Below are 25309 nucleotides of genomic sequence, written 5' to 3'. Positions count from 1 at the left end.
GCCAGCTGCCTGCCTGGCTCTTCATCACTTGGTCCAGGACGCATGGACTGTAGGCAATTCCCAAATGTCAAATGAACACATGTTCTGAACTGGCCCCAGAGCGACCCTGAGAGGCACGTGTCATGAGTCCTGCTTCACAGATGAGGAGAGCCGAGGCTCTGAGCGTGGAGGGGACCGGTCCGCCCTGTCCTGCCGCCGCGGGCGCACCTTGGGGAATTTGCTCTCCTCGTCGATGAGAGAGATGATGTTCATGGGCTTGTTGGCGATCATGTCCAGGGCGTCCTGGTTGTCCGTGAACTCGATGTGCAGCCAGTCGATGCTCTCCAGGTCGTACTCCTCCTGCTCCAGCTTGAACACATGCCGCACGAAGAACTGCTGCAGGTGCTCGTTGGCAAAGTTGATGCAGAGCTGCTCGAAGCTGCAGGGTGGGGCGCGGAGCACAGGGGACAGACGGGGTTGAGGGGTGCGGGGGTGTTCAGTCCCCGCCCCCCAGCTCAGGGCCAGCCCCACCTTGGCCTGCCGTGTACCCCAGGCACCTAGGTCCCTCTGCGGACTCTCCAACCTCTAAGGTAGGGTGGCTCTGCAAGTCCCACCCCATCCACATACAGAGGAGGACACTGAGGCCCAGCAAGGGCACAGCACTCATTCAAGGTCACTCGGGACGTCAGAGGAGAGTTAAGGCTGGAGCCCTTTACCCCCGCATGACCAGGCCCTGGGAGAGGCCAGGCCCATGGGCGCCACGCACCTCAGCAGAGGGGGAGAGCCAAGGCCTGGGGAGGCGGGCCACAGAGACAGAGCCAAAGCGTCAGCAGAGGTGGGAAGGGGGTTCGTGCGTTCTGGCCAATGGGGCCTGGAGGCTGACATCGCTGAGCCACCAGCTCAGAGCTCTCCCAGGTGACAGATACTTTGGGGGGGGGTGTCTTTGGGATATCTGAACCTCACAAGAGTTGAAGGGACTTCCCAGTTGCCAGGAGTCCGACAGCTGCCTCCAGCCCCAGCATCTACCTGGGCCTGCTCCATTCAACAGCCCGTCACATGAACCCCAAGAGGGGTGGGACCCCAAGAGTGGCCAAGACCCCCATCTCAAGCCTGGCTCAGGCCCAGCCTCACCTGCTTTAAGGAACCTTGCAGCTCAGACACTGCAAGGGCAGTGGGGACTGCAGTGTCTGAGACGGTGTAAGAGCCTTCCCCCCCCCACCCCCCCACCATCCCGCTGGCCTCAGCTGACCCAGGATTAGAGCGGATGGAGAAGCAGCAGAAAGGGGCCCCCGGGACATCCGGAGTCAACTTTTCCTACAGCCTGGCAGCGTGTGCCTGGAACTGGCTAAATGTCGTTTAAAGGGAGAGATAGGACACGTCCGCATTGTAGCATAAAAGTCCCCCATGGTACCTGTTCACAGCAAAGTTCTCGAACCCAAAGATGTCCAGGAGGCCAATGGACCGGCGAGGGTTCTTCACTTCCTGGGAGGGGGGCTTGTAAATCGCGGCATTGATCTTGTCCACGATCCACACGAAGAGCCGCCCATAGATGCCCTGAGGCCAGAGGCGCCTGGTCAGCCACAGGCACAGCCGCAGCTTCCCAGGGAGGCCAGCCAGGCCCCTGGGCCCCTGCCGTGCAGTGTGAACCCCCCAATCCTTTACTCCAGCTGTTCCCTCTGCCGGGACACCCTCCCTGCCTGAACAATCCCTGCTTTTTTTTTTTTTGCTTTTTTTTTTTTTGTCTTTTGTCTTTTCAGGGTCAAACCCGTGGCATATGGAGATTCCCAGGCGAGGGGTCTAATCAGAGCTGTTGCCACCGGCTTACACCACCCAATGAGCGAGGCCAGGGATCGAACCCGCAACCTCGCGGTTCCTAATCGGATTCGTTAACCACTGAGCCACAACGAGAACTCCTCTGCTTATTTTTCAAAGCTCTGTTATCAGCTCCACCAAGAAACCATCCCTGACCCGCAGTTTGGTCTCCCACCTCTCCAACCATCTCTGTCTGCCCCCTCAGCTCTGACTGTCTCGAGTGCCCCAGAGCCCAGCCCAGGGCCTAGTGCAGGGACAGAGCTCAATGGATGACAAACTAGCAGGATTGGAAGGCCTCCCCACCAGACCCAGCCCCTCTTTGAGGTCTTCTTTGGAGAGACCAGAGAGGGTATTCCCTGGGCTGGGAACAGCACAGCAAACTGAGTGACCCAAGAATATGATTCAGCGGGAGGCCAAGGGCTGGAGCGTAAAGCGGGCCTGGAGCGGGGGTTCCTCGGGGCTGTCGGGGCTCCTGAAGAGCGCAACCCCCAGCCCCTCATGGGACACGTGGACCTGGGGAAGGAGGACTCTTGCCCAGGCCCCAGAGAGAGCTAGGGGCTGGTGTCTGGACCCAAGGGCAGACCGGGGTCAAGGCCCAGATGTCCTTCCAGGTCTGTGGACTCCTCAGCTCCTGCCCAGCCACAACCCAGCCCCCCCCCCGGGGGGGGGAGCTAGCGTCCACTTCACCTTGACGAAGGCATCTCGCACGTCCAGCGCCTGCTCCCTGCTGAGCGGGGTGGACACTGTCTCCCCGCGGGTGATGAGGGTGCGGCTGGTCAGGCAGTTCATCAGGTCCGGGGGGTTCACCTGGCGGGGCGACATCCAGGCGCTCAACTAGCCACCTGCCAGCCCGCCCCTCCCTGCACCGCACCAGAACCCCTCACGCCTTCCCACCAGGTCTTACTCAGACTGTTCCCTCCACCCTTCCACACATACCCCCCCAAGCCCCCCATCCCCAAAGCACCTGAAAGGAACTGCTCTGCCCTCCACAGCCCCTGCCCCTCCCCCCAGCATGTCACCTGTCCCTCCCGGGCTGGCTCTGACTCTGGCTTTACTTACCTCGGTTTTCCAGCTTAGGGCAGAACCTAGGAAATATTACTAAAAGCCGACCGACCCGACCCGCTCAGGGCCCCCCAACCCTCTACCCTGTCCCCAGGGGCAGCTGGCCTGGGACAGGCAGTAAGACTCCCAGACTCCAGAGTCCACCCCTCCTCTGGGACCCATGCCCAGCACAGGTCCTGCATACATCTGGTTCTCCGTGCTGAACTTCTAGAATGCTCCAAGCAGAGGGCCCCAGCTCCTTGAAGTCAAAACTGTCCCTCGGAAAGAAAAGCAGCGTGGGGAGAGAAGGCTCCCACTGACCTCGAGCAGGGAGGCGGCTGTGGCCAGGGCTGTGGAGAAGAGGACCTCACAGGCATCCAGGTTTTCAAACGTGCGATCTATCAGCAGCACCAGGGCGCAGCGTCAGGCCAGGGAGGGTGGGCATGGGGCCAAGGGGACCGTCTAGGAGGTGCCCACTCCCACTTTCAAGGGGACTCCCTGTCCACAGAGGTCCTCAGCGCCATGATTAAATGCTTTTCTGGGTTAATATCTGTTTGATGGATGGTCTCATCCTGAGCTATGGGCACCTTGAAGGTAGGAGGCACACGTGCCCAGCACCTGGTTCCCTGTGTGACATCCAAGCAGCAGACACTGGCAGTCTCACCCTCTCCCTCGAACCCCACGCCAGCTCCCAGAGCAATCAGGGGCTTCTGAGGCAGACGTGGTGAACTGGCCTGGCCCGGTGCCTGATACCATCTGCCCTTCCCCAAACGCGCTCAGGCCTCAGGACCTTTGCACAAGCTCTTCCTTCTGCCTGGCGCTCCCTTTCTCTGCCTCTCAGTCTTTCAAGACTCACTCGACTATGAGCTCCCTAGAGCTGGGATCATTCCCTCGCTCACTGCGCAGATGTCCCCAGAGCACAGACGTCCCCAGAGCGCCTCCTCTGTCCAGGGCCCATGCTGGGCACCAGGGCCAGGAGCAGAGGGGACTCAGGGCCGGCCTCAGACGACCATCTCCCAGTCTGACTGTTGGTGCCCAGGGCGTGTCAGATGCGTGAAGGGGATGCCGTGCCTAGCCCGCCTTCTCTCCTGAAGACGGCCGTTGTGCCACTCACCCTTATACTGCAGGTTGCCCAGGTGCAGGATGGCAGCCAGGAGCTTCGAGATCTCCCAGTTCTCCGTGTCTGTGAACATGAGCACCTTCATGGCCGAGCGGATGTTGGCGTACTCCTGGCTGTCCTCGCGGCCCTCACAGGTTATGCAGTTACCCTGGTGGGAAGGGGTGGGAGACGGGGTGCCAGAGGGTGTCAGGGAGGCCAGAGCGCCCCACGGAGAAGCAAGGCCTGGGCCGGAGAGCCCTCTCTGCCCAGCCAGGCCAGCCTGGGGCTCTGACACAGACCTCAACTATGACTCCTCCAGAAAGTCTAGAAAGCTCGGGCTGGTCTTCTCAAGAAGACATGGCCCACATCTGGGGAGCCTGGATGCCCCTCTGTCCCATGAGTAAGAAGAGCCGGTCACTGATGCCGGGCCTGCCCCTGTCACCCTGCCTGGCAGTCACAGCACCAAGCCCTCACCGTGCCCCTCTCCCCCCACAGACACCCACCCTCAGGAACGTGAACCCTCATCAGGTGCAGCCTGGGATGGAGGAGGGGCCGCTGCAGACAGGTGAGCCACCAACTGGGGTCTGCCCCATCGTGTGTGCCTGTGAGACCCCTGTGTGTGTGTGTGTGTGTGTGTGTGTGTGTGTGTGTATCCAAGTGTGCCAGCCAGTTAGAGGAGGTGTCCAGGAAGGCCTGTCACACTTACAACACACACACACACACACACACACACACACACCCCTTTGCTGCCTGCAAACTTCAGGTGCCGTAGCCCACACCGTGTCCATGTGGCTGCCCCAGCTCAGGCCCAGACAATCAGCAACAGACACCCCCCCGGGGCTAGGGAAGCTGGTACCCACCCCGCCAGGCCAGAGGGCCCCTGGCGCTGGTGCCGGGGTGGCAGCAATGGCTCTGAGCCCATTTCTCCTTGGCGGCCAGAGGGCAGCAAGAAGGTGGCACCAGAGCCTTGCAACCAGAGAGCCCCCAAGGCTGAAGCCGCAGCAGCCTGCACCCTACAATCCTGGGGGCTTGGCAGAGGTCCCGGTCTTCACGTCCTCGAAGACCGAAGGAGAGCAGCACACGGGGGCAGGAAGGCCCATGAACACGTGGGCGTGTGTGTGTGTGTGTGTGTGTGTGTGTGTGTGTGTGTGTGTGTGTGTGTCTATGTGTCCCTGGGTCCAGAATGTCCACGTTTAGAATGTGTGTGTCAGAGTTCCCACTGTGGCTCAGCAGGTTAAGTACCCCACTAGTATCCATGAAGACACGGGTTCAATCCCTGGTCGTGCTCAGCGGGTTAAGGATCTGGAGTTGCCATGAGCTGTGGTGTAGGTCGCAGATGTGGCTTAGATCTGGTGTGGCTGTGGCTTTGGCCGGCAGCTGCAGCTCCAATTCAACCCCTCACCTGGGAACCTCCATATGCTGCAGATGCATAGACAAGAAAAAAAAGAGAGAGAGAGATGTGTCTATTGTGAAAACCCACCTAGATGTGTATGCAAGGGGTGTGCCCAAGTGGAGACAGGCCCCATGGTGGGCCAGGGCCAGCAGAGGATGGGAGAAAAGCCCCCAAATTTCCCACCCAGCAGGCCTGGAGCTGGGGCGGGTGTCCCCTCCCTGGGTGCCCCACCTGGGCCTCACCATGGCCAAGTAGTTATAGTCCGTGGCTTGGCCCAGGCCCAGCTTCTTCTTCTGCTCCTCACTCATGCCCTCCAGCATGCAGTAGAACACGTGGTAATTCCTTTCATCGGGGGCCTGAAACGTGGGCACAAGGTGTCAGGATCTGGGGCTGGGTCCATGAAAAAGTCCCCATGGGTGGGCTTCCCGGTGGGGTTTCAGGCACAGAGGCATGCGGGCAGCAGCACAGGGACAGCCGAGGCTATGCAGACAGTGTGCACCCCACAGCGCCCTCAGGCAAGGGGTCTCGCACAAGTGCTGCTCTGCCCCCCACCCCCCACCCCAGCTTGGGCCCACCTGGCGACAGACACGTGACTTCTCCAGCAGGTACTGCTCAATCCTGGCCCCTTCGATGGCGCCCCGCTTGTTGAAGTGGATATCGATGTACTTCCCGAAGCGGCTGGAGTTGTCGTTGCGGATGGTCTTGGCATTCCCAAATGCTACGGGGTGGGCAGGGGGTCACAGTCAAGGCCCCCCCGCCACCCAACCCCAGCCACCCAGCCTGGCCCCAAGAGCTCGGGCCCTACCTTCCAGGATGGGCGTGGCTTCCAGCACCTGCTGCTCGATCCATGAGTGCTGCCCACTGATGGCCGCCAGGAACTGCAGGATCAGCTTCGTGCTCTCTGTCTTCCCTGCCCCAGACTCCCCACTGCAGAGGAGACCCAGGCAGAGGCAGGACCCGTTACAGTCCTAAATTACCCCCCCCAACCAGCTCCCCATCTGTAAAATGGGATGACGCTAAGGACCTCCCCTGGCTGGGGAAGATAAAAGGAGCTCAGGGCTCCGCCACAGCCAAAGGTTACTTCCCTTCCCCTTCATTCGGACACCCCCCCCCACCCCACCCCCCTGTGTCCACACTGCATAGAGCATGGCACATACTAGGGCCTTGATCAGTGCTTTGTCCTTTTACCTTCTACTCAAGAGAAAAGAGGAGCCTGAGGTTGCAACTGACCCTGGCTTAATGGGAGCCAGTAGTACACAAGATTGGCCTCAAACGCTAACATGAGCTTTGGTGGCATTAATAGAGATATAAGTCCTGGAGGTGATTCTCTATATTATGAGGCACTAGCAGGAGCACAGAGCTGGCGCTTTAAGGGCTGAGCCTGGCTCCATGCTGGTACTGGGCTGCCCACCTGATGATGCAGCACTGGTCACGGCTGTTACGCTTCATGTTGAAGTAGCAATTGTCGGCAATGGCAAAAATGTGGGGGGGCATCTCCCCGATTTTCTTGTTGGTGTACTGGCGGATGTGCTCTGGCGAGTAGATAGAGAGCAGCTGGTAGGGGTTCACAGCCACCAGGATGGAGCCCGTGTAGGTCTGTGGGCAACAAGGAACAGGGAGCTCACCCCTCCCGTGTGGGAGGCTCTGACTCCAGAAAGCTCTCTCCTTCTGGAAGGGAGAGCACTGGTCTGCAGTCAGGTGGATCTTGGAGTCAGAATCCACCCTCCCTAGGAGATGGGAGTGGAGCCTTCAGACTAGCATTGAGTTGGGCTCAGAGTGGGTCGGTGACATTTGGTGAAGGGGAGGAAGTGGGGGAGAGAGGAGGGGAGGATCTCCAAGCCTCGATTTCCTCATCTTTATCTGTAAAATGGGCATAATATAACTGCCGATGAAGATCAACAATGGTGGAGTTTAAAATTCATAGCACACAGTAGGTAGTCCTCAAATGCTGGCACCCACCATGGTTTCCAAACCCTGTGTCCCAAATTTGTGAAGTGAAATTCACAAACTGGATCTTTTCAGAGTGAGGCTGGGTTGGTGAAGGCGGAGTGGAACGAAGCCATAAAGAGAGGGAGGGGCTGGCTGGGCCCCTCTCTGCAGCACTGCCCCTGTGCCCTGGGGGACAGCACACCTCCAGCGTCCTGTGCAAGCAGGTACAGGGGCCAGACACACCTCAGAGAGCCGTCTAGGGGCCTTCTCTCCTTGGGTTCCTGCTAGTGCACCTGTGTGCAAAATTTCCTGCCATGGGCCTGGGCCCTGGCCACACAGGGGACAACAAGGCCTGGCCCTCCTGCCACCAGGACATAGCAAGGCCCTTGGGGTGACTCCTCCCCCCGCCCCACCCCTCCCCACCCCATGTGGAAAAGGTCAGGCCCAGCCTAGAATTGCTGGGCCTGGAGGGGGCTGAAAAAAAACTATGACTTTGCAGGGGAGTGACAGCCCCGCCCATCACCTCCCCACCAGAGCCCAGTGCACGACACCAGGGCCCCAGCCACGTCCCAGCAGCCTCAACCCAATCTGGCCATGCACAGAAAGCGCTGCTGCCAGCACCACATGCCAGGCGAGTGCCCACCGGAGCCAGGTGCAGCCATGCAAAGCTGCCCTGGGCTGAGCGCCCCAGGCCCAGGCTTCGGTCCTGCCTGTCGCCGCCCTTCAGGGCCCCGGACGGCTGTCCTCTCTCACCCAGGCTCTTCCTCCAAGCAGCCCACGCCAGAAGCAGCTGAGCCTCACCACGCTGACCCACTGACTATGCACCAGAGCCCAGGCTGAGAGGGATGGGGGGGATGGGGGGGTGGGAAGGAGGCTGGAGGGAGCCGCCAGGCCAAGCAGGTACCATGTCCCAGGAGCCAGAGCTGGCGCTGTGCTACACTCACCTGCCTGCCACAGCTGGTCTGAGGTCAGAAAGTGAAGAGGGACTGTCAGTGGGACGGCGAGGTAAGAACACCCCACACAGCCCAGCCCAGCCCAGGCTAACCTCTTAGAGCAGAACCTGTCAACCTCTAACCCCAGGAGACCTCGGCCACTGTCCCTTACAGCTCAGCCCTGCCAAGCAGTGGAAACCAGCTAGACTCTCTCATCCCCAGAGAGAGGCAGCCACAAGGAACGCTCCTTTGGCAGAGTGCTTTGCTTCTCTAAGCCTCAGTTTGCCCATCTGTGGAAGGGGGGTGGTTAACAGCCACCTCCCAGGGCTGTTATAAAGACCAAAGGGCCAGAGTTCCCATTGTGACTCAGGGGTAATGAATCCAGCTAGCATCCACAAGGACACAGGTCTGATCCCTGGCCTTGCTCAATGGGTTAAGGATCCAGTGTTGCCATGAGCTGTGGTGTAGGTTATAGACACGGCTTGGATCTGGAGTTGCTGTGGCTATGGTGTAGGACAGTGGCTGCAGCTCTGATTCAACCCATAGCCTGGGTGGGAACTTCCATATGCTGCAGGTGCAGCCCTAAAAAAAAAAAAAAAAAAAAAGAGTTCCCGTCATGGCTCAGTGGTTAATGAATCCGTCTAGGAACCATGAGGTTGAGGATTCAATCCCTGGCCTCGCTCAGTGGATTAAGGATCCGGCAATGCCGTGAGCTGTGGTGTAGGTCGCAGACGTGGCTCGGATCCCGTGTTGCTGTGGCTCAGGTGTAGGCCAGCAGCTGTAGCTCCAATTAGACCCCTAACCTGGGAACCTCCATATGCCACGAGTGCGACCCTAGAAAAAAGCCAAAAAAAAAAAAAAAAAAACCAAAGAGCACAAGCTTGACAGGTGCCTGGTAGAGCACAGCGGTCCCCAAGTGCCACCTGCCTTTTCCTGAATACTTCCTTAACAATGTGACACTCATTCACCTGGCCTGTGACCACCACGCGGCCTGAGGCTGGCTCCGGGCACTCATCCGGGAACCCTTCATGAGGCACGTGGGGAGGATAACAGCCACACACTGGGTGCCAGGAAGGGGGAGCCTGGACCATGGGAGCTCACATCAGGCACAGCACACACACCCCTGTCTAGACCATGACTCTAGACAGGGGTGTGTGTGCTGGGGGGGCGGCGGAGGGGGGACAGAGGGTGGGTGCGTCAGTGGAAATCAAGCACGGAGGCGGGAAAGGGCACGACATTTGGGAGGTCCGAGGGACAAAGGTCACCCTGGCAGCAGGGGAAGATGAAGAGCAGCTACAGAGGCTGGAGGCCGAGACACTATTTCAGACACAATGAACCGGTCAACGGGGGAGTCAGAGCCAGACAGAGGTGGCCCTGAGGACAGGCTTGGCGACCAAGCACAGGGCAGGGGCGGCGCCAAAGAGAGCAAAGGATGAGCTGAGACATCACGTGAGAAGCCTTCTGAGCCCTAGGCCCCTGGGGGCCCTGCTTCCTGGACATCCGCACAGGCCTGTCCAGACCAGAGCCCTCTCTCCCCTGAGCCCTGCTCCTCCTCTGCCACCCAGCTCCACCGGCAGCGTCACCACGGTCCTCCGCCTCCCTCCTTTATAACCACCCCCTTCTCTCCACGGGTACTGCCACCTCCCTGGCCAGGCACCTCCCCACCCAGCTCCTGGCTTCCACACTGCCCGCTGCATTCTGCCCGCCACTTGGTACCAGGGTCAGCTCTTTGAAAATCTGAGGGTGTCATCCTCCTGCCGAAAACCCTCAGGAGGCCCCCCAGGGCTCAGGACAAAGTCCATATCCTTTCTGTGCCCACAAGACCCCGAGCCCTGGCACTTGCTGGCCACATCCCGCAGCCAGAGGCTCTCACCGTGTGCAACCTGCAGTTAAAAGCACCACACTCCACCCCCTGCCCCCTCACCCAGCTCGTCTTTAGGGTCCAAACAGAGATGCAGGAAGCCAGGCAGCCTCCTGCGGGACCCATCACAGCCTGCCCAGGCCCCTTCCATTGGCCACCTGACTCTCAGAATCCTGGTTCAAGGCCTCGGCCCTCCAGCCTCGCTCGTCAATCTCTGCCTGGGGCCCAGCACTGCCAGGGCCCAGCACAGAGGGCACACGCAGCGAATGTTTGGTGAGCAAATGAGAAAGTGATTAGATTCAGGGATGGAGAAGAAATTAACTGCTGTCCACAGGAAACAGCACAGAAGGGGACTGAGGGGACAGGCTTGTCAGCAGCACGCGGCAGCCCTGCCCACACCGACAGGAAGGATGCCCAGACCTGTGGCTGGTGGAGAAAGCACAGCACAGTAGGGGGAGCAATGCTACCATTGTGTAGAAAAAGAAATTTCATTATATACATGTGTGTATACATATAATTTAATATCACATATGATACATACATAGTCTTTCTGTTAAAGGATAAATACAAAATTAGTAGCAGCGGTTCCCTCTGTGGTGGAAGGAATACTTTCCAATCTGTAGCACACGTACCCATTTCAAACTAAATAATGAAAACAAGGCCTCTTCCTTCAGTGACTGGAGCCTCCGCAGCTGAAGGACAAGGACACAACAGCTGCCAGGAAGATCTGTGTCCAGAGCAGGACTTTGCAGCTTCTGGGCCATCACTGCCCATACCGCTCAGAAGGCCACCGTGAGGCGCAGTCATGATGCCCCTTCACAGAGGGGAGACCTGAGCCTCCAAGAAGGGGCAGGACTTGCCAAGGCCACACAGCAGATAAGCAGGGAGTGGGGATGGTGGAGGGACCCTGCACCAGAGCCCCAGTTCTCTCCTTCCCGCCTGGGCTCCCCCAAATGCTAGGAATTCACCTATGACACTGTGGAGCTGGCTGTGGGGGGGCGTGAAAGACGCGAGGGGCTGGGCCACGGCTGATAATGCGACTCAGGCCCATCCTGCCTTCCGCTGGGCCTCAAAGCCCATCTGTCCCCCAGGCGCTGGGTGCTACTCCCTCCCCCCCTCTGGCCCTCTCTCTCCAAGGCTTCTTGGTCAGCAGAGGGTTAATGTTCAACTAGCCGGCCCAGGCCTCTTGATCAAGTCTCCAGCAATAAAACCTGCCCGCTGGGGCCATGCGCTGGGGCAGGGAAGAGATAAGGATTATTCGCAAGCCAAGCCGAGGCCATAGCACACAGGTCCTTAGCAGCCCCCAAGTCCCCAGGTGGAGATCAAGGGGCTTCTCTAGGGCCAGAGACATCCCAAGAGATGTGGTGGGATTCCACCTCCTCCAGGAAGCCTCCAGGCCTGCTAGCCCTGGGTCCTCTCCCTTAGCAGGCTACGGCAACCAAGACACACATCCTGGACACATTTGCCTTCTGAGTGTCACAGAGGTGCCTGCCCCGTTGTCCCAAAGGGCTGGCTGAGGCCAGAAATGGCTAAGGATTCTCCAAAGGCCGCCTGCCAAGACCTGGGTTCAGGGCCCCCCACTCCCAGACCAGGTCTCCAGCTCCTATTCAGCATCCATTCTGCCACCTGTTCCCTGCAAGACCCAGGGACGGCTCCTGGCCTCTGGGACCACCCAATGAGAGGTTGCTAGGTGTCCTCTGAAGGCTCTGCCCCACATAGGGTGCCAGAGCTGACTGACAGCCCTGGGTGCTGTCCCTCAGGCTCCTGGGGTCAGACAAGCCCTAGGCAGACAGTCCGGGACAGAGCGTCCTCTGGGCCCAAGGCCGTGAGGGGCCGTGGTCATCAGAGGAAATCCTGGGTGCATGGGGCTGTGTCCAGTGTAACCCAAGCCACAAAGTGAGCAGGGGGTGCCATGGTTAGAGACAGGTACAGTTTCTGGGTGGGACGATGGCCCAGCTCCTTCTCCAGAGACTTGCTCTAGTCTTACCTCATCCACCCAGTCACAGATTCAGAGTCAGCAAATCAAGGAAACCGTCTCAAACCCTGCAGTTCTGGAGCACAGCTCCCCACACCAACAGCCACCCAGAAGCTTAGACCTGCAGGTGCCATGGTGTGGAGTCCTGACCACGAGCCCCTGAACAAGAAGGGTGGCTTATATGCCTCACCTGAGCTTCATCTGCATCCCCCCCACCCCATCTCCTCTCCCTCACCCCAAAACCAATCAGAAGGATTACTAGTGAAATTTTTTTTTTTTTTTCGGTCTTTTGTCTTTAGGGCCGCACCTGCAGCATATGGAGGTTCCCCGACTAGGGGTCTAATCGGAGCTGCAGCTGCTGGTCTATGCCAGAGCCACAGCAACGCAGGATCCAAGCTGCATCTGCAACCTACACCACAGCTCATGGCAATGCCGGATCCTTAATCCACTGAGTGAAGCCAGGGATCGAACCCACATCCTCATGGATGCTAGTCAGGTTCGTTAACCACTGAGCCACGAGAGGAACTCCCTAGTGAAACTGCTAATGAGGCAAATGCTGCAGAGCCCAGGGTTTTCTAGAGAACCCACACAGCTCTGGAATTCTTTCCTTCCATCCTCGAGTCGGCCTAGGTAAGGCCATAAGGTCCAGGCTGACGTCTCTGCCCGCTGCCAGCTCATCAGTCCACCCTCAAAACTTCACAAACAAGATTCCCTGATCCTGGCCCCTCTGAAGCTTTTTCCTCTGCGCTTCCTTTTCCATCCTGTTTTGCTCTTTTGTCCTTGATTCAGTCCACAAACTGATTCCCTGGTGCGAGGGACCAGTTTTCCAGCCAAATCACTGAACTGCACACAAAATCATCAACCACAAGCCTCTGAGTTAAGTCTTAGACATGGTCTGTGGGGTCTGGAGACAACCACCAGCTCCTCCCTGGAAAGCTGCCCCTGATGGGAGATTGGGTCGGGACCTCAGCTCTGCCGTTGGCCACGCGGGGCAGGCAGGTGGGCAGCCCTCCGCTCATCTCCAGACCCATGTGTCAGACTCCACCTGGGCAGCGTGAATGGCCACAGAGAAACCAGGGACCCCCCCCGCCCCGTGACCCTCGGCTGTCCGGAAGGGGAGCAAGGAGGCAGCCGCCGAGAGTTTGGGTGCAGACATTAGGGGTTTCCGTGGAGTGCCTCTGGCCTGGGCTCAAGTTCCAGCCCCACCTCCCTGTCTGGGTGATGCTCACGTCTGAAGAGCCATCGTGCCCTGCCCGCTGGGTCGGAGAGGAGTGAGAGGGGCTTTGCCAGGGCAAAGGGGCCCCCTGAGAAAGCTGCGTGCTGTGCCTACGCAGTTGACATATGTCAAAAGCCCAAGCACAGCCTCTTGTTGGGAGCCCAAAGCCCCAGAAGGACACAGAGTGGCGAGGCTGGCCGGGGTCCCTCCCTGAAGGCACCCCAATTCCTAGGCTTCTGAAGGAGTGCACCCCTGGCCCCGAGAGCAGCTTGCTGTGCCTCCCCAGGGGACACCACTCAGGCTCCTAGACTCTCCCAGCCCTGTCTCCTCGCCATGGCCCTGACAACCTTAGAGACACTGTGCTACTCGCTTACCTGGCATGGCCCTGCCTCAGGCCTTCTCTTCATGCAGTGTCCCTTCCCAAATGCCACCTGGCAAGCTCACCCACCTCCAGGTCCCCACCGCTCTCCCAAGCTGGGAGAAAGGCCTCAATCCTACAGACCCCGTACGCGGATCTGCATTCTCTCAGGCGCTTGTCACCTCACACACACCCCTTGAGCCGCCTGGCCTGGGGACCTGCCTCAGGGGGCTCCCTCCTACTCTCTCATGGTTGTATATCCCTGGCTTCCTTCACCTCTGAGCTGCTTGGGTCAGAAGGACGAAGGGACCCCATTGCACAGCTCTGGGCCTGGCTAAGTCTTATGGAGCCTCAGTTTCTCTGCCCATAAAATGGGACTATGGGGCTAGATCAGCCATTCTCAGGGTGTGGTCCAAAGACCCCTAACGACCCCCGGCTCCTTTTCAGGGAGTCTATAAGGTCTTGTCTTTTCCACTTCATACCTGTGTGGCCAGATTTTCTTCATATAGTTCAAACAAAACAACATCAGTTTAGAGGTGAAACAGATATGAGAATCAGGTTATCTTCGATTAAACCAGATAATAAAGATATTTGAAAAAACTGTAAAACAATGCCACTCTTATTACTGGGTTTGTTTATTTGTTTGTTTTTGGCTGCGCCCATGGCATACAGAACTTCCTAGGCCAGGGATCGAACCTGCACCACAGCAGGGACCTGAGCCACAGCAGTGACAATGCCAGTCCTTAACCCACTTCTCCACCAGGGAACTCCCACTACAAAGCTTTTTATGTGGACATATGTATTTTTTTTTTTCTTTTTTGTCTTTTTGCTATTTCTTGGGCCGCTTCCGCAGCCTATGGAGGTTCCCAGGCTAGGGGTCGAATCAGAGCTGTAGCCGCCAGCCTGTGCCAGAGCCACAGCAAAGTGGGATCCGAGCCGTGTCTGCAACCTACACCACAGCTCACGGCAACGCCGGATGGTTAACCCACTGAGCAAGGGCAGGGATCGAACTCGCAACCTCATGGTTCCTAGTCGGATTCGTTAACCACTGCGCCACAACGGGAACTCCGACAAATGTATTTTTTATAAAGTCGTGTTATATTATCCTGTAATGGATTTTTGTGGTTATTTTTAATGAATAATTTTTACTATCTCAGTTTTAATTTCTAATATGATAAATATCAATAGTTATAACCCACGTGACAAAAATTCTTTGAGGCCCTCAAAAATTTTTAAGAGCATAAGAGATTCCTGAGGCCAAAAAGTATGAGGATCTCTAGACCAAATGATCTCGGTGGGTCCTTGTTGTTCTGACGGTCTCTGAGCTCACCTCTTGGGATCGGCTCAGTCCCACACCACAACTCATGGCCACACGGGATCCTTAACCCACTGAGTGAGGCCAGGGATCGACCCTGCAATCTCAGGGTTCCCAGTCGGATTCATTAGCCACTGAGCCACGACCGGAACTCCAAAAATTTTTTGTCCTCTTGACCTGGAGGACCCGACCCCCAGCAGACCCCGGGAGGGCAGCGGTTCCCCCATCCCTGGGCAAAGCACTGAGCCATTCATTCTTGCCCTGATCTGGTCTCCCAGTGGTTTCACCAGAACTTGTGCAAAAAAACCACCCTCTTCCGCAACCACAGACCACACAAGATCTAGCCCCAAAGAGAGGATGAGGGGCTGCGGACAGGGGCTGAGTACCTGCTCCTCAGTGGCCAGCCGCCCAGGCTGGGCCGGGGGCGGTGCAGGGGCAGGCGTGGGAGTGGACGGGCCAGTGGTGGGCGGGGCTTGGGTGGGCGGGGCGGCACTCACGTAGATGAGGTGGTCTCGGTATCGGATGAGCAGGTTGCGCAGGATGCCAGCCTCGTTGAGGTCCCCCAAGCGGATCATGTCCTCCACGCCGTGGACTGACGTGGGGTGCATGGGCTTGATGTGCGTGGCGTTCTGTGGGGAGATCCAGTGTTCCTGCGGGGACACAGGGCACCTAACGTCAGCTGGTTCTCCTGGAGCCCAGGCTGCACACTGCTGGGGAAGGGTACCGGGAGGGACGGGAGCACTGGGTCTCTGCGACCCCCTAAGGGCCCTGTCCTCTCCTGTGGCCAAACACAGTTCTAACAGGTTGCAGCCCGTGAGGATGGTACTGCCCAACCCCCATCCTCCATTGACCGCTCCTTCTCCTCCCCTTAGTGGATTCTCTGCAGACCTCAGAGGTGGGCATGGCAGGGACTTTGGCCCTGCCTTATGGTTGTCATTAAGGGGATTAGTCCCTCCAGTGACTTTACAGGATGGAGTGAAAAGTGTAATCATTGGATTTAGACAGAATTGGCTTCAAATCCAGGCTTCGGTAAACAAGGCAGTTATTCAAGAGTGCAATATTTCCTTCTGCCACCAGGTGGCAGATGGTCACACATCTGGTCAATGGCGTTGGTTCTTTCATCAAGCTTGGTTTCCTCTGTGCCCTGGAAGCCTGCCCGCCAGCAGGTGGTCTCCAGCCTGTCAGGGAAGTGGGTCTCTCCTGTGCTCTGGGGTGTCACAACAGGCAGAGTCAAGCCTCCAAAGCCTTCTGGGGCCTCTTCCCTGTTTCCAAATGCCAGACCCCTGGGAGTTTCAGGATTAGGCAGGAAGCTGGTTCCCCAGACCGAGGTCGGAGCCTCCTCCGGGTTCCCACATTGCCTGGGTCTCCCTCTGCCAGGCAGTGGTCACACTGGGTTGCCATTGTCTGAGTGTGGTTGCGTCCCTGCCAGGTTCCATATCTGCTGTTATCCCTGGTTCACCAGTACCTCACACAAGGGCATGAACCAAGTGACAGGGAATCTGATGAGACAGATGAGGAACCTGGTCTGAATTAAAAGCAGCATCCTGGAGTTCCCGCTGTGGCTCAGAGGAAACGAATCCAACTAGTATTCATGAGGATGTGGGTTCGATCCCTGGCCTCACTCAGTGGGTTGGGAATCTGGCATTGCCATGAGCTGCGGTGTAGTTCACAGAAGAGGCTCAGATCTGGTGTTGCTGTGGCTGTGGTGTAGGCAGGGAGCTATAGCTCCAGTTTGACCCCAAGCCTGGGAACTTGCATGTGCTTTGGGTGTGGCCCTAAAAAGCAAAATAAATAAATGAATGAATGAATGAATGCGGCATCCTAGTCATGGAGAGAGCCCAGAAGCCCCTCTTCCAGCCCCATCCCTTTGCATGAGAAAACAGGAGCAGAGGACCAAGGGCCTCCAAGGGATCGGGGACAGGGCCAGCCAAATGCCAGTTTCCCTGGCATTTCATGGTACCTCCTGGGCCAGGGGCCTCTCCTTCCCGGTCAGGCGCTCACACAGCCCTGACGTGAATGGGCTGGGTAGAGGGGTCAGAGAACGCGCCTGGACTTTCCAACCCCGTGTGGAACATTCCTCTCCCCCAGGCAACCTCTTTCTTGATACGAGCTGATCCAAGTGGAACGTTCCCTCTCCTTGATGCAGTCCTAGACCCTGGACTAGGCATGGGCCAGCGGCGAGAGGACTCCTGGGCAAGCTGCCTGCCTGCCCCATTCAACCCCAAAGTCGGATTCCTTCCCACGGCACATAAGCACAGAGCTAAGACGTGGCTGAGCCACCGGGGCATATCACTTTGCCTGCCTAACCCTCAATAACCTCATTGATGAAATGGGAACGAGAATAGTAGTCCCATTTCTGGGGGGGGGGGTGGCAGTGTTCGAGGGTTAATTGATACAATCATGCCAACCTTTGTTTTATTCCTGCCAGGTCTAAAAAGCACTGGTGCCTAGCAATTGCTTAACCAGGGCTGGCTATTATCCCTCGAATGCTTTCTAGATTTGGTTGTAAAAGCGATGCATGTTCTCGTTTGTTCGTCAGAGCAGCGCATCATGGAATTACCAGCCCTGTTTCACAGGCAGGGTCCCATGCGAGGGGGGAGGCTGCGCTCAGTGGCAGAGCGGAGCCTCTGCGCACCCCTTTCCTGCTTGGAAGGTCCCCCACCAAGGCCAGCCCCCCTCAGGTCAATGTCCACAGACCAAAGTGTAACCAGGGCAGAAACTGAGGCCTGGCCCCAAAGGCAAACGAGGGAGAGGCCGAGAACATGACCAATTCCAGGGCCTGGGGACATATTTGGGAAAGCACTGGCCTGGCCCTGAGCAGGGAGAGGCAGGGACCCCACCCTCTGTAAAGGAGGAAGGGGTGCCTCTGGCAGGGAGAACAACTTGGACAAAGGCAGAGAGAGCATCAGGATGCCTGTCAGGCCTGGAACCGTGACCTTGAGTGTTCATTCGGCAAGTCTTTATAAAGAACCTTCTCTAGGGAGACCCTCTGTAGCGCTCTGGGGAACCAGATGCGACTCACCTAGTCCCTGCCCTCAAGATGAGGGGGTTTGTGGGCAGACAGTGGGGTCAAAGATGATGGTCTAGATGGGGGGCAGTGGAGGGAGTGGGAGTGGAGAGAGAGGTGGTGAAAGAAGAGGCTGGAAGCCCCCAGGGGCCCGCTGCCCCTGAAGCAGACCCACCCCGCAAACCTGTTCCCAGCCAGCCAGCCGCATCTCTCCCTGCTCTGCAGCCCCCGTTCTCAGGGCCTTGGTGGGGGCGAGTGGGAGGGGACCTCTGGGATCCGGTGACACCGTCACGGGACACCATCTGACATGGAACATGACCCAGGTGAAACACGAGCCTGCAAAGTCCCTGGGCCCCACCCTGGGGGCTCCAGGCTGGTGCGTGGGCCAAACCCATGCCCCCTTCTGCGGCCGCAGACTCACAGGGGCTTCCTAAAGGGCCCTGGAACTGCAGCCTCTGAGCTGATGCTGCGGACACTCCAGTTCTAAAACCCAGGGGACAAAAATGTGCTTCACACAACCTGAGTCCCCAAGCTGCCACTGAGACATTGAGAGAGGAAACACACCCACCGAGGCCAGAGGCCCTGGGTCTTGACCCTGGCACCATCACTCACGAGCTGTGTGCCTGGTCCTGGGGGTCCCTCTCTGGGCTCCAGTTTCCCCTTGGGGTGACACTGACTGTCCTCCCTGCCTCCACAGACACTCTGAGAACCCAAAGAGAGAACTCAGGTCAAAGGGCTTTGCCAACCCCAAGGAGGGTGTCCCTGGGGGCTGCAGGTGTAACAGTGATGTCCCCGCCTCCTCCACGTCCATCACGGGGACTCCAGGGGCCAGAGCCCTCTGCTGTCCCCCGACAGAGCCTTCTGCCCCAAGTCACTGCACCCTCTTCCACTCCCATCAGACGAGGAGGCTAAGACGGGGACTCAGTGCTGTCTCATCCCCAGCGCTGGCACAGCACAAACTATGGTGGAACTGAATCTCCCTGGATCCCTCGTGTCCCCACTAAGCTGCAACCTTGTGTGAACCACGTCTGCATGTCCCCCGTCACGTTACACACGTACACACATATCACACACGCACACACGTATCGTACAGTACAGAGGCACCTCGCATGTACACACGTGCCACGCACACACACACGTGGCACACACGTGCACACATAGTATACAGTACACACATACCACACACATTCACACATACCACACATGTTCGCACGCACGTACACACATGTGCCGAGTTTCTGGGCTTCCCTTCTGGACCCTCGTCCAGCCACGCTCTCCAGTCAGCCAGGACCCTGCCTTCCGACCTTTCCCACCCCCGCCAAGGCCCCATGCTCCCTACCTACCAAACTCACGCTTCCTGTGTCCCTTGCCCTCGGGGTCACAAGAGATAAAGGGTTCATCTGTTAGACGGATTCGAGGGCAGTGCCAGGGTGGACGAGGTCACGTGATGCTGCATCCCCAGGAATGAGACTCTGGGCATCTTCAGACTCACCCTCCCTTTACTGAGGCACTCACAGGTGCTCTCACATAGGTGTCAACAGCCGGGTGAGAGTGCTACTGGCCCCATTTTACAGAAGGGGAAACTGAGGTTTCGAAGGGAAGGAGGTTTGGCCAAGGTTGCAGAGCTAGTAAGAGGGCAGGATGGGATATGAATCCAGTCTGTCTGACCCCAAGGCAGTCCTGAACCTGAGGAGCACCCAGCCTGCTGCCACCCCACCCCCCACCATACACACCCACATGCCACATAGACACACGTCTCTAACTAGAAGGGACCAAAGGGCAGTGGACATAGGACAGGCCTTGTGAGAGGGTCGTGGGGAAAGCTTCAGGAAGGAAGGGGGATCTGAGGGGCAGAAGTGGGACACAGGCACCACCTCCATCCCTGGTCCCTGCCTCGGACAGTCACCTGCTGGCCTGTGTGTCCCCCCCCAAGGCGCAGGGCAGGACGGGAGCAGGCGACTCACATTGCCTTCATCGTCCACCACCTGGATCTGCCCCGAGTCGCAGAGCTTCACCACCGCCCCGATGGGCACATCGAACTCCTGCCCAGATCTCAGGTCCATCCAGACGTAGTCCCCCTGTGGGTGAGAGAGTCCCAGGCCAGCTGAGCAGGGAGGGGCATCGGGCACCCCTTCCGAGCAGCCCTGTGCCCACCAGACCACCACCACCAGAGGCGCTTGTGCCAACCCCAGAAGAGAGAAGGAAAGGGAATTTGCACTTGCAGAAGCCACAGTGCCAGGCCCTCAGCTGGGCACTTATGCCATCTCATCGGTCCCTCTGCCGTGGCAGCCATTACTGGTCCCAATTTACAGAGGGGTAAGCAGAGGCTCAGAGAGAGGAAAAGCTGAGACCACAGAGCTGGGCAGCTTCGAACCCAGGCCTGCGCAAAGCCTGGCTCTCCCAAGGCTCTGTACCCACACGTACGGCAGGCAGAAACGCCAAGACACCCAAACCTCTGTCCAAGAGGAGGCATCCCCCCAGTACACCCAAGCAGGCCCTGTCACCTCCTGGCTCAACACTCACAGTCGTAGGTATGACTCCCCTGCAGGGACACTGTCTGTGCCAGGCCCCGCGATACACATGGGCCTCGCTCTCAGCCACACTGTCTCCTGGCTTGTGGAGACAGCCCAACCTGGGGCCAGGGGAGCATCACCTTTGTGTCCCCTGCAGCATCCGGCACAGGTCCTGGCTCACTACACATTCAGTAAGGGTGCCTGGAATCCAAATCTAAAACCCAGAGTCAGGAGTTCCCATCTTGGTTCAGCAAAAACAAATCTGACTAGCATCCATGAGGACACAGGTTCAATCCCCAGCCTCGTTCACTGGGTTAAGGATCCAGGGTTGCCATGAGCTGTGGTCCAGGCCATAGACATGGCTCAGATCCTGCGTTGCTGTGGCTGTGGTGTAGCCGAGGGGCTACAGCTCCAGTGTAACCCCTAGCCTGGGATCCTCCACATGCCATGGGTGTGGCCCTAAAAAGACAATCAATCAATCAATCGATAAAATCCAGAGTCAGAGGATGGACTTGAAACAACCGCTTTCATCACTGATACATTTCAACGAGCGTGTGTTGATCCCCCACTGAGAAGGCGGTGCTGATGGATCTAAATGCCAGAGATGGAGCAGCGAGCATGGAGTCCGCATTCTAGCTGGGAGGAGACAGGAAACAATGTCGCAAGGACATTAACAGGGTCACTAGGGATGGTGTGAGTGCTGTGAGGGCAGTAAGCACACCAGGGGTGGAGAAGGACCGAGCCAGCCACGGACACAGTAGCTGGGGAAGCCACGCTATGGAGGCAGCCTCTGAGCTGAGACCAGAAGGGCAAGAAGCAGCCAGGCTAGGAACAAGCAGGGGTAGACTTGTAGGCAGAGGAGATGACAAGTGCAAAGGCCCTGAGGCAGGAAGGAACAGCAAGGACATGGTTATGGCAGGGCCTGAGGAGAGAGAGGGGGGCAAGATCCAGGACTCAGACTCTCACTGGCCTGGAGGTGAAGGGTTTGAATTTTAGCGTAATCTTTTTTTTTTTTTTTTTTTTTTGTCTTTTTTATCTTTTCTAGGGCCGCACCCACGACATGCGGAGGTTCCCAGGCTAGGGGTCAAATCGGAGCTTTAGTCTCCGGCCTACACCAGAGCCCCAGCAACACGGGATCCGAGCCACGTCAGCAACCCACACCACAGCTCACGGCAACACCAGATCCTTAACCCACCAAGCGAGGCCAGGGATTGAACCCGCAACCTCATGGTTGCTCATCGGATTTGTTAACCACTGAGCCACAGCGGGAACTCCTTTAGTCTAATCTTTTTTTTTTTTTTTTTTATCTAGTTTGAGTTTATTTCTTTTTTTTTTTTTTTTTTTTTTTTTTGTCCTTTTTTTGCTATATCTTGGGCCGCTCCCGCGGCATATGGAGGTTCCCAGGCTAGGGGTCCAATCGGAGCTATAGCCACTGGCCTACGCCAGAGCCACAGCAACACGGGATCCGAGCCTCGTCTGCAACCTACACCATAGCTCACGGCAACGCCGGGCCCTTAACCCACTGAGCATAAGGCAGGGACCAAACCCGCAACCTCATGGTTCCTAGTCGGATTCGTTAACCACTGCGCCACGACGGGAACTCCCTTTAGTCTAATCTTAATTAGAGAACTGCTTTGGGGTGTTTCCCCAAACAGGAAAGTAAGAGAACCTAGGCCTACCTAATAAAAATAAAGCTTCCTATCAGGTGGCCTAGAAATGTAACAGCTGCTATAACTGATTCACAATGAAATAAGCCCATGGGAATGACCCAGGGAAACAGCTCTGGGCCATGGAACTGGGTTCCAGGATCTGCTTTGCCTTGGATAAGTCACTGACCCCTTTGAGCCTCGGTTTCCTGTGAGGGGTGGGCTCGATGAGTCCCCCACTGACTCATCACTTGTTCAGCCAAGTCTTTTTCAGCCACAACTGCCACTATGGGCCTTCACTTCATAGGAGCTTCGCCCATGTTAAAGAGACAAACTCAGAACCCAAGCTTTCTCCCAGGAAAAGTAAAGATACGGAGTTTCCTGGTGGGTCACTGGGTTAAGGATCTACCATTGTCACTGCTATGGCTCTCATTACAGCTGCAGCACAGGTTTGATCCCCGGCCTGAGAACTTCCACATGCCAAGGATGCAGCCCCCGCCCCCCAAAAAAGAATACTCGGAGAGTTTCTAGGAAGCGAGAGGGACTCACACATTTGCTGAGCACCTACTGTGTGCCCAGGCTGCATGGCTGCTTCCCATAAACTGTCCCATTTAATCCTCATGAGTGCTTTAGTCCCACACCCAAGATGTGCCTCCTGCCATACTCGTCACCCGCTCCTAAGTGATGGCTCACAGCCAACCTGACACACCAGTGCTGGGGCTGTTCTGTTCCACCTGCTGCCCATCCCACCCCACCTTTCCCCGGAGTGGACACCCACCTGCGAGTAACTCTTCCCCGCCCCCTCCTCCCTGCCCCTCCCTCCTCCCCCCCGCCCCCTGAAGAGCTGGTTCATTCATTCAGTACATATTTGCAGAGAGCCCGCTGAGAGCCAGTTGACTCTGAAGACCGAGTTGTGAACAGAGGGGAGAGAAAAGCCCCAGTGGGAGCTAAATGTGGGGGGAACCCAGAGGAAGCAGGCAGCACCACGTTGCCCGGGGCCCTGTGAGCCACAGACAGAAGCTGGACTTCCTTTTAAGTATGTCAAGAAGCCATTGGAAGGTTCTCTCTCTCTCTTTTTTTTTTTTTTTTTGCTTTTGTCTTTTTGCCTTTTTCTAGGGCCGCACCTGCAGCATATGGAGGTTCCCAGGCTAGGGGTCTAATCGGAGCTGTAGTCACCGGCCTACACCAGAGCCACAGGAACACGGGATCCGAGCCATGTCTGCAACCTATACCACAGCTCACAGCAACGCTGCATCCTTAACCCACTGAGGGAGGCTAGGGATCGAACCCGCAACCTCACGGTTCCTAGTCGGATTCATTAACCACCGCGCCATGACAGGAACGCCCATTGGAAGGTTCTAAAGCAGGAGATAATGGCACCAAGGACAGATTTTCACACTGGCTGCTGCGTGGAGCACATGGGCACTCCTCCAGCCCCCAGGCTTGGCCACACAGCCAGCAGGACATGGGTCATCGCCCTCTGTGTCCACTCCCCCCGGCCTGTAGCCCCTGAGGGCGGGGTGGTCTGTGTCCTCCAGCTGTGACTTCCCACACACAGAGAAGCGTGCTTTCCTCTCAGTGGGAGGAGGAGCGTGTGGGCCTATGCCTGAGAGGGTGTGTGAGTGTGCAAGAGGGAGCGTGTGACAGAGGTCATGGGTGTGCCTGGGTCCTGGGGGCCAGCCGTGGCGGGCAGTGGCATCGGGACACTCTCTGGGCTGACGCAGTGTCCGCCGCAAGTAGCCAGGTAATGGGGCGATGCTTCCCCATCACGAGCGATCTCATGAAACTTCACGACCCTACCCAGGCAGAGGGCTCTAGCTCCACTTCATGTCCTCAGAGAGGCCAAGAAACCGGCCCAAGGTCACACAGGTGTTTTGTGATAAAGACAAGAATGAAGCCCAAGCCTGGCAAACTCCAGATCCGGGCCCCACCCTGAACCCCACTCTGCCCACAGAACAGGAAGCCCAGGTAGGACCCCTGGCCAGAGACGGTTCGTGGGCCCAAAAAGCAAACTGGAAGCTCCAGCTGAGGGCGGCACAGCAAACACAAGGGACTAGACCCCTCCTAGCCAAGGCCTGTCACCAGGAAGGCAATGACTTCACTTTGTCTGCTCTGGGCCAGAACTTGAGGAATGAGGCTAACCTGACAGGGAAGAGGCTTATGGGGGGAGGCTGGGGTCTGAGCAGCTCTGAGGGGGACAGTTCCCTGTGGCCCCAAGGAAAGTCCTGGGGGGGGGCATCAGCATGCAGCCTGGTTCTGAGGGTCCTCCTTTGACAGATGCGGAAACGGAGCCCCAAAGAGAGAAAGGAACTGGCCATAGTCACTCATCAAATCGGTGACTGATGAGACGGTGAGCCTCTGTGGAGCAGAGCCCGCACCAAAAACAGGGGGAGTCAGGTGCTGCTGGATGGGTGGGGTGAGGTGGGGCTGGGGGGGTGGGAGAGATGTGAAAGAACAGGACACATTTTTGAGGGGCAGAAAGGAGAAGAAAGGGGTGCCGGGCCCCCAGGTGTAACCCTATGGGGCCCTCCCCTCTCACAGCCAGACCCCCGGCAACCCATGACTGCCTCTGGCCCCATTCCTGCCACCCCACCTGCTCCCCACAGGGACCTCACCCCGACTCAAGTCCCATGTGCGGTGGACACCCGCCGCAGTGCGGCTGCGCAACCTGGGGCGAGTTCCAGCTTCTTGGCTGTCAGATGAGTGGCTTTCCAGGCCCCGGCTGGTGACTGCCTAGATGCTTTGTCTACATGTTCTCGAGAGTACCCCGCAACCCCAGCGGGGCCTCGCTCCAGGGACCCCGGCCCACATTCACAATGAACAGATGGGTTAAGAGATCCGGGCTCAGATGGAAGGCTGTGACTTGGGGTAAGTCTTTCAGTCCCTCTGGGCCTTAGTGCTCGCCAGCCTTAAAAGAGGGGTCAGTGCCTGTGAAGATGAGAGACCCCTAGGAAGGGAAGGTGTCTTTGCTGCTCACCTGCCTTCCCTCCTGAGCCCAGGATCAGATCAATATCACCTCCCCAGGGCTTCAGTCTTTTATGCCTTTTTTCCCTCTGGGCCAGGGCCTGGGGCTCCTTCCCTGTCTGTGGCATGATAAGGGGTCTGTTTCAGGGCCTGTTGGCCCCTCACTTATTTCCCATAATCACTCTGGGACACTGGTGGTCTTAGCTCCATTCTCACAGGTGGTAAAGACGGTCCAAACTGACTTGCCAGGCGCGCCCTTGAGCCAGGCA

The 25309-nt window shown here is 57.6% G+C and overlaps 1 protein-coding gene across 18 annotated transcripts in view; it reads right to left on the bottom strand.

Annotated features, from left to right (window-relative positions):
• Positions 1-25309, bottom strand: part of MYO7A (myosin VIIA) — an 89694-nt gene that overhangs the window by 52266 nt on the left and 12119 nt on the right. For 8 of the 18 annotated variants that reach the window (XM_084974600.1, XM_084974603.1, XM_084974605.1 and 5 more), the window contains 11 exon segments: positions 19882-19995; positions 15408-15560; positions 6736-6920; positions 6130-6251; positions 5900-6042; positions 5567-5680; positions 3947-4100; positions 3154-3230; positions 2479-2598; positions 1391-1533; positions 208-418 (listed from right to left, as the gene is read on the bottom strand). In XM_084974600.1, coding sequence (XP_084830726.1) covers positions 208-418; positions 1391-1533; positions 2479-2598; positions 3154-3230; positions 3947-4100; positions 5567-5680; positions 5900-6042; positions 6130-6251; positions 6736-6920; positions 15408-15560; positions 19882-19995 — 1536 coding nt within the window. 18 annotated transcript variants of the gene reach the window in all.

This window comes from Sus scrofa, chromosome 9 (assembly GCF_054392235.1).
Source record: "Sus scrofa isolate SSC_HxYL_T2T_F1_AM1 chromosome 9, Sscrofa_HxYL_maternal_Yorkshire_Landrace_v2.0, whole genome shotgun sequence".
Taxonomy (NCBI): Eukaryota; Metazoa; Chordata; class Mammalia; order Artiodactyla; family Suidae; genus Sus; species Sus scrofa.
The sequence above is the reverse complement of the archived record's forward strand: the minus strand, read 5'-3'. Positions and strand labels throughout refer to the sequence as shown.